Source organism: Oncorhynchus masou, chromosome 30 (genome assembly GCF_036934945.1).
Source record: "Oncorhynchus masou masou isolate Uvic2021 chromosome 30, UVic_Omas_1.1, whole genome shotgun sequence".
Lineage (NCBI taxonomy): Eukaryota > Metazoa > Chordata > Actinopteri > Salmoniformes > Salmonidae > Oncorhynchus > Oncorhynchus masou.
Window position 1 is genome coordinate 28184723 of NC_088241.1, and position 12113 is coordinate 28196835.

The 12113-nt window shown below is 40.4% G+C and overlaps 1 protein-coding gene across 1 annotated transcript; it reads left to right on the top strand.

The window, feature by feature from the left end:
- Positions 1-2813: 2813 nt before the first annotated feature.
- Positions 2814-4931, top strand: LOC135522473 (transcription and mRNA export factor ENY2-2). Its single transcript, XM_064948767.1, has 5 exons — positions 2814-2926; positions 3330-3407; positions 3510-3580; positions 4290-4364; positions 4497-4931. The coding sequence occupies exons 2-5, from the start codon at positions 3340-3342 to the stop codon at positions 4568-4570; spliced, it is 288 nt and encodes a 95-aa protein (XP_064804839.1). The 5' UTR covers positions 2814-2926; positions 3330-3339; the 3' UTR covers positions 4571-4931.
- Positions 4932-12113: the final 7182 nt, after the last annotated feature.

The window sequence follows — 12113 nt, forward strand, 5'->3', positions numbered from 1 at the left end:
GCAAAAGATCAGAAATGGACTGCCTGTGTAAACAGGTTGACATAAGTCGAGATCTTTATCTGTATCTCCAACCAATTTATAGAAAAATGACTAAATAAATAAAAAGAAGCAATGAGGTTTTGGAAAGCCCAACAGTGAGAGTTAGGCTATTTGTTTGCTATTGTACCGAATTCAAGGGGTAGCCTCAATCAGGACTCGAATATGGGTCTAGCGACTGTCGAACCAACACTTTAACCAGCACTCTTAACTAGCACTTGTATTCCACCTCGTGTAGGTGTTGGCAGGCATGCTCGGTATCAACAGCCAATCCAGTAGGAGCTGGTGCTACAGTGAGCTTCAATTGGGCAATAGCACCGCGACATAGCATAGAGTATTTGCATATGAAGTTGACCTCTCCCCAACTTTGGTCCCACCATGTTCATGTTCCTCACCCATGCTTGCATCGTTCAACGGTCCTCCTGACCAGTTTACTTCTTCCATAGGAAATTAATGGTTTTACGTAGTTTCATAGCCCACATCGTCTTCAGTTAATACATACTTCTGACATCAGTGTAGCAAATTCAAGGGGTACCCCCGACCAGGGCTTGAACCCTGGCCTAGCGACTGTCAAATCAATAACTTACCCATTATACCATAAGGTCAGAACTTCTTCACAAGGTTACTGTTGGTTTAACATTGTTATAATATGTGGTTTCTTTAGCTAATTGTTTTCCATACAATTATGAAGATTTTACAGGTGGGGCATAGAGATTGTTAGGCTAAAATGTCCCAAAATAAGGTAATATTACCAACACCATTAACACCAGAGATTGGAAACTGAAATACAGTATCTTTGACAGCACTACAATTTGATAAAAGTAGATTTTTAGACAGCTAAAAAGAAACAGAACACCTGACGTCTAAACTGATGTCATAATATTTGTATTTTTACATTTGTCATTTAGCAGTATGTATTATCCAAACTGACGATCAGTGCATTCAACTATGGAATTTCATGATTTAATAAAAATAGTCTTAAAGCAGATTCAGTGTTATTCTTCTTACCAAATATTATTAAAAATCTAATACTTGCCAAAAACAGCATTTCTTGGTCATATGTACAATAAGAGGCATTGTAAGAACAGAAAAATCCACTGATCTCATCTACAGTTGAAGTCGGAAGTTTACACTTAGATTGGAGTCTTTAAAACTTGTTTTTCAACCACTCCAAAAATGTCTTGTTAACAAACTATGGTTTTGACAAGTCGGTTAGGACATTCAGCTTTGTGCATGACACAAGAAATTTTTCCAACAATTGTTTACAGACAGATTATTTCACTTATAATTCACTGTATCACAATTCCAGTGGGTCCGCTTGAAAAATTCCAGAAAATGATGTCCTGGCTTTAGAAGCTTCTGATAGGCTAATTTGCATAATTTGAGTCAACTCAATGCCTCTTTGCTTGACATCATGGGAAAATCTAAAGAAATCAGCCAAGACCTCAGAATCTTTTTTGTAGACCTCCACAAGTCTGGTTCATCCTTGGAAACAATTTCCAAACGCCACATTCATCTGTACAAACAATAGTATGCAAGTATAAACACCATGGGACCATGTAGCTGCCATAACGCTCAGGAAGGAGACGCGTCTGTCTCCTAGAGATAAACATTGGTGTGAAAAGTGCAAATCAGTCCCATAACAATGGCAAAGGACCTTGTAAAGATGCAGTAGGAAACATGTCCAAAAGTATCTATATCCACAGTAAAACAAGTCTTATATCGACCTAACCTGAAAGGCTGCTCAGCAAGGGAGAAGCCACTGCTACAAAACCGCTATAAAAAAGCCCTACTACCTTGCAACTGCACATGGGGACAAAGATGGTACTTTTTGGAGAAATGTCCTCTGGTTTGATGAAACAAAAATACAACTGTTTGGCCAAAATGACCATCGTTATGTTTGGATGAAAAGGGGGGGGGGGGCTTGCAAGCCAAAGAATCCCATCCCAACCGTGAAGCACGGGGGTGGCAGCATCATGTTGTGGGGGTGCTTTGCTGCAGGAGGGATTGGTGCACTTCACAAAATAGATAGCATCATGAGGTAGGAAAATTATGTGGATATATTGAAGCATCATCTCAAGACATCAGTCAGGAAGTTAATGCTTGGTTGCAAATGGGTCTTCCAAATGGATAATGACCCCAAGCATACTTCCAAAGTTGTGGCAAAATGGCTGAAGGGCAACAAAGTCAAGGTATTGGGGTGGCAATCACAAAGCCCTGACCCCAAGCATACAGAAAATTGGTGGGCAGAACTGAAAAAGCGTGTGCGAGCAAGGAGGCCTACAAACCTGACTCAGTTACACCAGCTCTGTCAGGAGGAATGGGCCAAAATTCAGCCAATTTATTGTGGGAAGCTTGTGGAAGGCCACCTGAAACGTTTGACCCAAGTTAAACAATTTAAAGGCAGTGCTAACCAAATACTAATTGAGTGTATGTAAACTTCTGACCCACTGGGAATGTGAAGCAAGAAATGAAAGCTGAAAGAAATTATTATTCCTACTATTATTCTGACATTTCACATTCTTAAAATAAAATGGTGATCCTAACTGACCCAAGACAGGGAATTTTTACTCTGATTAAATGTCAGGAATTGTGAAAACCTGAGTTTAAATGTATTTTGCTAAGGTATATGTAAACTTCCGACTTTAACTGTATGTAACGTTATCACCCTGCAACAGTTGTTGTAATCTGTGTTGTTGATTAACGCTTCCACCTAGTGGCATAACGATAGTACATCATTAAAACATAGGAACCTTTTCTGGTATCAACGGTTTCCTGGGGTCCTTATTCATTGTGGGACACAACAATTAGCTGTGGCTAACTATCTCCGCCAGTTATAATTGTATTGGCACTGTGTGCAACAGCATGCAAATATCATCGAACGTTTTGGGTAAGTGTGAGATTTTTACGTCATTGATAATAGCTATCAAAGACGTAAAAATCTCACACACTACATAGCGTAGCTTATTATCAGATAGTGAATTAGCTTGTTACGCTGGCTAGTGCCAAAAATGCGTTAGCTTGTCAGCAGTTAGCATATAGCTAGCAAACAAAGCCTAGCAATGATTTATGCTGCTCTTAGCTTGTTCTAAATATGAGTGATTTAATGTTAGCTACAGCCCAAACATAGATTGTTTCATGATAGACGGCTGTCCACCTTGTTTGTAGACTGTTAGAGTAGCTAGCTAACGTTAACTATTAAACTGATCCCTGCCGCAGCAGTTGAGTAGTGAACGATAACGTTAGCTACCTAATGCCACAACATCAACTCATTCTGAATCTCACTTTTTCAGTTAAAAGAATATGAGCAAAGATTCCAAGATGAGAGCAACAATTAATCAGAAGTTAACTGAGATGGGTGAACGAGAGCGGTAAGAACATTTCACAAATGTATATTTAATCATTGTTAGAAGTCCCATCAACTCTATGGTCACTGGTGGTCACTTTTCTTGCTTATGTTGGTTGATCCACAGATTGAAGGAGTTGCTCAGAGCTAAACTCACTGAATGTGGATGGAGGGATCAGCTGAAAGCTCATTGCAAAGGTAAAGAGTTACTATCATGTGTGGTGGGGATGTCATGAAATGTGGCTAATGGGAATCATGACTATTACTCAGAGCCATCATGCACCATAAAAATCCAAAGGGCCCGAACGTACGTGAGGATGACTGGGGTGGTGGTACGGAGGTAGCCGCGTAAATGGCAGAATTTTTCATTTTTCAAACACCTGAAACACCCTTTTCCATCAATCTAGCCATAATCATTACATGTAGTTTTATTTAATAATTATATTGATATTTCTCTGCACATCTAGGCATACCCGTTGATCTGTCTGTATCATCCTGACTGCTGTTTTCAAATTTTAATAAACTGGTTATGCTACTCGGTAAATTCTGGGTAAAATATTTAAAGGAATCTGAGTCTTATTCAGTACATCTTGTAATTGCTTGCTTTTCTAAAGTCTACCAACCTTGCCAGGATTCATACCATCTAAGATAGTTAGACACACTAGTTACTCTTAACTTCATTGATAGCCTGAAATGGCTTCTTGGCAGCTAGTTATGAGATTGGGAATATATCTGCTAGCTAAAGCCAACTTCATAAATGGCTAGGTGGCTAGTAGTATTACAGAGATCAACAATATTTTAAACAGAACAAATTTGAGGGGACATGTGCACCCTTTGAGCATGACACCTCTGACACTGTAAAACATGGTGTAACCATCATGCCACTCATCAAGTAACTGTTTTGCAGATGTCATCAAAGAAAAGGGCTTGGAGCATGTGACTGTCGAGGACCTTGTGGTAGAAATCACCCCTAAAGGAAGAGGTATTTAGGCCTTTTTGTTGTTGTGTATATGGTATCTTTTTTCTCATCCCTCTGTTCATTAACTCCCATGAAGTTCATCGACACTACTATCATAACCCGAACCCGAATACTGTGTCTTTATTTCCCCCTCAGTTCTGGTGCCTGACAGCGTGAAGAAGGAGCTGCTGCAGAGGATAAGAGCCTTCCTAGCTCAGCATGCCACATAATTGAACCAGCGTGATCTTTTTGTAAACCCTTTTGGTATCAGATTTGTTGTAGAGAGCTTGTTTTCTTTTCACCATCATGCTGTTATTATTCGTTATGTGACCCAATCTTCCATCATGATTTAGACTTATTCAATTGCTTTGTTCAATGTCTGATTTTTAAGTTCTTTACATCATGCAGTTCTTTACATGATGCAACGATTCAACTTGTCAATAACTATACATTGTATTAGAATACATAACATGCTATGCTGTTTTTACAATGACTTTTGTTCTGTGGATTGTCTTATTTTTAGTTGGTTTGTCATTAGAGAAAGGCTTTTGAGAGGGGTTGTAATAAAGCTGGTTCTAGGTTTTGTAAGAAGTTCGAAGCAATGTTTTGTTTTTGAAAAAAGGCTTGCAATGACACTCTTTTAGACCGTGTAAAAGGCGGTCTGTGTAGATTAACCTATTTAATACTCAGATACTCAATTGAGTATCTGGCCTGTAGTTAATCTAATACTAGAGGTACTGTAAAAGAATATGCACAAATAATTAATTTACTTAAACTCAAGATATGGAGCTGTATGAGCAATTTACCATAGTAACCTGAAATGCACTACAAGTGGTGCATTGAATGCTAATAAACAAACATACACTACCGTTCAAATGTTTGGGGTCACTTAGAAATGTCCTTGTTTTTAAAAGAAAAGCACATATACTGTCCATTAGAATAACATCAAATTTATCAGAAATACAGTGTAGACATTGTTAATATTGTAAATGACTATTGTAGCTGGAAATTGGCTGTTTTTTTTATGTAATATCACATGGGCATACAGAGGCCCATTATCAGCAACCATCACTCCTGTGTTCCAATGGCACGTTGTGTTAGCCAATCCAAGTTTATCATTTTAAAAGGCTAATTGATCATTAGAAAACCTTTCTGCATTTATGCTAGCACAGCTGAAAACTGTTGTCCTGATTAAAGAAGCAATAAAACTGGCCTTTAGACTAGTTGAGTATCTGGAGCATCAGCATTTGTGGGTTCGATTACAGGCTCAAAATGGCCAGAAACAAATCACTTTCTTCTGAAACCCGTGTCTTTTCTTGTTCTGAGAAATGAAGGCAATTGCATGTGAGCAATTGCCAATAAACTGAAGATCTCATACTGAAGATCTCATATAATGCTGTGTACTACTCCACAGAACAGCACAAACTGGCTCTAACCAGAATATAAAGAGTGGGAGGCCTCCGGTGCACAACTGAGCAAGAGGACAAGTACATTAGAGTGTCTAGTTTGAGAAACAGACACCTCACAAGTCCTCAACTGGCAGCTTCCTTACATAATAAGTGCAAAACACCAGTCTCGACGTCAACAGTGAAGTGGCGACTCCAGGATGCTGGTCATCCAGGCAGAGTTTGTCTAGATGCCTACTGGAGAACTTATTTGTATTGCTTTTAATCTTTTTGAATGAATTTCTTATTAACACTTTGTTCTAGCTAGCTATTTCAAGTAAACGCAATGATGCAATATGGACATTTGTTTTTCCCCTCCAGAAGAAAGGCTACTCTGTTCATTGTCATTATGATTCAAACTGTCAGGATCATCAACATTACTGGACCAGAAAAACCTGTTCTTTTGCCCATCTTAATTGTTTTGTTTTATTGGCCAATCTGAGATATGGAGCTTTCTTTGCAACTCTGCTTAGAAGGCCATTATCCCAGTCGCATCTTCACTGTTGATGTTGAGACTGGTGTTTTGCTGGTACTATTTAATGAAGCTGCCAGTTGAGGCGTCTGTCCTCTACTTGTCCTTTGTACTTGGATTAGCTAACACAACGTGCCATTGGAACACAGGAGTGATGGTTGCTGATAATGGGCGTCTGTATGCCTATGTAGACATTCTGTAAAAAATCTGCTGTTTCCAGCTACAATAGTCATTTACAATACTAACAATGTCTACACTGTATTTCGGATCAATTTGATGTTATCTAAATGGACAAAAAAATATGCTTTTCTTTCAAAAGTAAAGGCATTTCTAAGTGACCCCAAACTTTTGAACGGTAGTGTACATGTTCCCATAATGACAACCCTGCTGCTGCTTTACTTCCTAGAATAACAGAGTGGTCCTGACAGGGGGGAGCGATTGGGATGGAGAGGGGGAGATTATGAAAAGATAAACACGAGTGTTCACAGGGAGAGATATATCTCATGTGGATGCACCAAGGGACAAATTGCTTTTACAGAGAGGGTTTTCAGATTGTTCCAAGGTCCTGTGAGTGTAGTGTGTGAAATGAGCAAGTGTTCATATGGGAGACTCCTTGGGTTGACAAGTCCAGTTATACCATGGTGTGATGGTTAAAGAAAATCTGTAACAAAGCGGGGTCACGACCCCTCTCCACAATCTCCTAGCTGCTACTTTAAATACAATAGACCATTTATTTAAGCCTTTCCTACTCTGAACACAACTGTATAAACTTCATGTCACATCTGTAAAATGTATTTTCACAGATAAGCATGTAAGGCTCTGATCTGTTTTGTAGCTTTATAGTTTTGTCAATTCCACACGATGACTCAGATCACTTTGTTTTGTTTAAACTACTCTTGTTACAGACCAAGAATAGCAAATAGGCTACAGATTTAATTCGGAATGGCTGTGAAGCCGTGCAGCGCACCCCTTGGCATGAGTAGCACATTACCAGGTAGTGAGTGAGCCTTTGCACTGGTCACCAACTGAAGACAGACTGCGTGTTTTCTTTGCCCAAGGACCTGCCGTGACATCAGCCCAGGTGACAACATGCTGATATACAGTGCTGCTGGCCCGGGGAGGGGAAGGAGGCTGCCTGCCTGTAACCCCCCCAGCCCCGAGCCCAGAACTCTAGCTGGCTCTTTTAATGGCCAACATCAATCCCCATGTTATCGTCAGGGCAATCTCGCTGGGCCCCCAATATATAAAAGGTTCAACACGCTAGCTGGCCCTGCGCTGCCCATAGAATTACTGGTGAATGACGCATTTATTTTCATACAGATTCTATTTACTTTCTCACTCCATTCTCAACTTGCCCTCAATGCTCTGGACCCACACAGTGCTGTTGAAGAGGCCAAGATACTGAACAGTAACCAGATGAAAAGATCTGAATGGCTTCTCAAATGAAGAAGGACATAGGCTAGATCATAAAGCTTGAACTGTAAAGACAAAGGTAAACAACACCAGATGGCGCCTATTAGTCCACTCAGAGGTCCTGCATACTAATTGGTGGAGTCCTGTGTGGGATGTCTGCGGCCTCTGAGGAACCAATCATAAAGCAGAGAGCGCCACAAGGCTTGGATGACATCATCTGCACTGATGGAGATATCAAGCAGTGGCTGTGCAGAGAAAGGACAAAAAGACAAAGGAAAATAGTCTGTGTGTGTGTGTGTGTGGTGTGTAGATATGTTCAGTAACTGGAATCATATCATTTCAGCATGGAAACAGCTGAGTCAATAGTTAATTAAGCCAAAAGTGTGATCCTGTATATTGAGTCCCTTATGGACAATGTAGTCTTTTGTCTAACTTGGCAGCAAGTAAGTGCCATAAACACATTTCTTACAGTACAAACAGAACTGAGGGACAGTAACATTATTTTAAAAATATATTAAAAAACCACACATGACAGCAAGGCAAAGCACATAAGAGAACTGTGAAATTAAATACTCATTTTAACATGGATGACGGAATAGAAAGGTATGCTGGTCAATCCAAAATATGTATTATAATCATTTTAACACGCGTGCACTTCATTGTTTTACCATTTATGTGATCTGATTTAACAACTGTAATGTCAATACTCCATCGTAGAAGTTATATAGATTGAGAATGGATAACTTTTCAATGCAGTGAGTTGTGTAATTACATTTGTTGAATCAGATTACATAAATGGTCAAACAAGTAAGTGTGTGTGTGTTAAAATGATTATAATATAGATTTAGAATGTGTTACCTACTCTTGAGTACACCAAACATTAGGAACACCTTCCTAATATTGAATATGGGGATGCTGGGATGCTGGTCTATGTTGACTCCAATGCTTCCCACAGTTGTGTTAAGTTGGCTGGATGTTTATTGGGGGCTGGACCTGTTATTTTGTTCAATGGAAGGTAGGCTTACTAGTATTGCATAAGCATCGTAAGCACAGAAAAGGTCCTGGAAGAAATAGTCTAATGTAGATATCCCCCGAACCAAAAGGTCAACAACAGTTGCGAACTCCCATGATCCTATACGGTGTTGACTTTCTACAGTATCAGCGTGTGTGAATGCTATGCTCAATGAAATTCTCTTTGAATTCCTTCTCTTAAATTTATGAGACGTGTAACGTGGGTTACAACTCTTTTGGAGCCTATGCTCGTGCTCAATGCCATTTCCATTCTGGCTCTAAGGAAAGAGGGAGAACTTGGCATGGGGTTAACTGCATTCTGAAGGGCTTTTTAACCGTATTTACACCCTGTTGTGTCTTCTGGGAACCGTTTTCCACACGCTAATGAGGCTAAGGAACGAGGTCCGCTCTGTTATTCCTGGCATGGCCAAGTCCAGTCACAGGCATACCTCCTCTCGCTTTCTCTTCCCACTCAGTAGCCCAGTGCAAACACTAAATAAGAGGAAATACATCATCCCTTTCAATGTTAAAAGCCAAACCCAGGTCTGCCAAAGTTAACACAAAGCAATCTTAGCTAATGATCAGCAAATGTGTATAAAGTTTCATAGAGCATGACAACATAATTCTTGTTTAGCTTATGTTGGCAGGTGTGCTCGTACACATGTAGGCACACGCATGCAGGCACACACACACACGCGCACACAATCATGAGTGCAAACGTGCAACAACACGCATGCACACGTATACACACACAAACACACACACACACGCATGCAGGGGTGTGCAGTCATAAATATAAACGCTAATATAAACACACACAAATAAATGAGTAGGCGGTATGTAGGCATCACTTCTCTTTTTATAAGCGATTCTAACTGACTAGGCCTAAATTGGTTATTCATTGTTAAAACCTGTGTGAGGTTGCTTTACTTGTTACACCTAATGGATTGGGAAAACTTGTATTGGAGCCTATAACTGGACATTACGGATGAAATGAGTCAGATGTTCCATTGCTTTAGTACTGTACACATGGGTGGCAAATTGCAATGTTTAGCTACAGTACATTCCATTACAACTCGATTGATGCAATTATCAATGATTTACTCAATCTAAAACATTTCATTCAACCATTTTAGTACACTACCTACAGCATAGAAGGGTGCAGATGGAAAAGCTGGGGGGTCTCCGTGCAACAAAACAGAGCTATGGAGAGAAACATAAACCAGACATTGTTTACCCTGCTTCTGATGTAAAGGGCACTTACTGTCATGTCCAATGCTCCAGCTTAATTTGCTGCTGCTCTGCCCTTTGAAGTGTGTGCGTTTTCTATTTCCTGACACTACCTCTCTGACTCCGTGATATTGCAACTGGATACCTCATGTTTCCATGTTAGGGCTCTCTCTCTCTCTCTCTCTCTCTGTGCTGATAAAAATCACCAGAGAGAGGCTGAAGCCGGCCGGCCCGGTCAGAGGGATCCTTAGAGGCCCTCATGCGTCCCAGACAACGCTGCGGGGATTACAGCACACCCTGGCAGCAGAATGGTTTCACTTAAGAATTTCAGTAATCACTTTTAGGAGTGTAATATATTGCTGACCTTTGGCAGTGACACACGACCCCCGCTCCCCACAGCGACGTGATCAAAGGAAGCGGCAGTGGCTATGCAAACAGCCACTATCAGTGGAACCCTATTTCTCTCTCTCTTTCTCTCTCTCTCACTTTTTCTGTGTCTCTCACTAATTTACAGGCCGGATCATGACTTGAGGAGGGGAAAGGGAATGGAGGAGGGGTGGGAGCATTAGGCCCTGATCCACTGCCTCCACTGCCTGCAGCAGTCTAGTTATCATCATGGGAAAACCCCAGTGGGTCGTCTCCTCTCAGCTGGAGCAGGCAAACACCATGGCCTGCCCCGTGCTCCCAGACAACAGCAGCAGCCAAAGCATGTGAGTGTGAGTGCAGCGGAGTAATCTGGGCCATAACAGTAGCCAGGAGGCTTTATGTGGTTCCCTAAATCACAGGAGGGTCTGACAGAGCACAGGGAGCGAGATAGAGGTACAGAGAGACAGGGAGGGGGAGAGAGAGAGAGAGAGAGAGAGAGAGAGAGAGAGGGATATGGGTTTCTATAGCAACAATTAAAGTGAATACTGGTATGCAACCAGGAGAGGTGCAACACCATATACATCATAGTCAATGTTAATCACATCGGATACAGTATATCAATTCATTGATTCATGGAGTGCTATTTACTTTATTACTCGGTAATACAGCGTAGGATTTGGATCTTTCTGACTGTATTGTTCTTGCATGGAGTTGCATTGTTGATGTCCATGTTTTTTACAGCTTATATTACCCAGCTGAAACTATGGCATTTTCATGGACTATTTTATTGCCATATTCTGAAGAAAGCAACGTAACATTTAAATCAATTATGACCATAACATTTCAATCAGTTATGGATGGGACATTTCTGTAAACAATGCTTGATGAAAAACAGACGTTGTAATTGTCAGAGAACAATGTCAACATGTTGACCTTCTCCTTTTAAGAGAAATGTTTTTCAGCCACGCTGTTAAGATTTGTGAGACATCTGTTTATGCTAATTTGAGCTCTACTGTGGAACTCACACGGCTTTTAAGCCAATTTGGTGTTTTGCTGTTTTTGGCAGACAACTATTTGTTTGATTCCAAGGAACACACATTAATGTCTTGGTACATTATGTCTCAATACCAATTACAAGCCATTGAAAACAAATGCTTAGAACTGACACCAGAGTATCAACTACCCATTTCAACCAGATGATGGCGATGCATAACAGATAACACTGTCTCGCAATAATATGTGTGGAGAGACCCAGTCATATTACTATGGTTAGATACACAGCTTCTAACTAGCTTTTCCTTTCTGGCACTCATTGAGATTACATAGAATACATCTGAGTGCCCCTAAAACGGACAAAAAAGTTTTAACAACAAGCCAAACGCTTTACAGTACGAATGCTATGGTTAACTGTCTACTTTAACTTGCAATTTTAAGTATCATGGCGAACGTCAAATATCTCTTTTCCAAAATATGTCACATTTTGGTTTTGCTTGCAAATATGTGTGTCCTTCAACCCTGAACAGCATCCCTCTATGTACTACAATCATTCAGATCCAAAACAATGCGATTCTTAGGTAGACACAGTTTATTGGATGGCATGACTAGGAGTGTTTATTTGACTCATTTGAGTACAATGTGTGCCGTGTCATTAAATGACTGCAGGATGTCCTGTGCTTTTTATGGGGTTCTTAGACAAGCTTGGGGAAAAAAACGAAACGCTTCCTGGTTCCTACTACCACATGTTTATGTCTGTCCTTGAAACAACAGGGAAGGATCCAAACAAAAACACACTTGGTTGGACTGCGGTTATGGCCTGGTTTTACTCTCACTTTCAAA

Bases quoted from the DNA above. Each gene is read 5' to 3' on its own strand.
- LOC135522473 (XM_064948767.1), top strand. From the start codon at position 3,340: ATGAGCAAAGATTCCAAGATGAGAGCAACAATTAATCAGAAGTTAACT. The intron at 3,408-3,509 runs GTAAGAACATTT...GTTGATCCACAG, and splicing joins GAGATGGGTGAACGAGAGCG to ATTGAAGGAGTTGCTCAGAG. The intron at 3,581-4,289 runs GTAAAGAGTTAC...ACTGTTTTGCAG, and splicing joins GCTGAAAGCTCATTGCAAAG to ATGTCATCAAAGAAAAGGGC.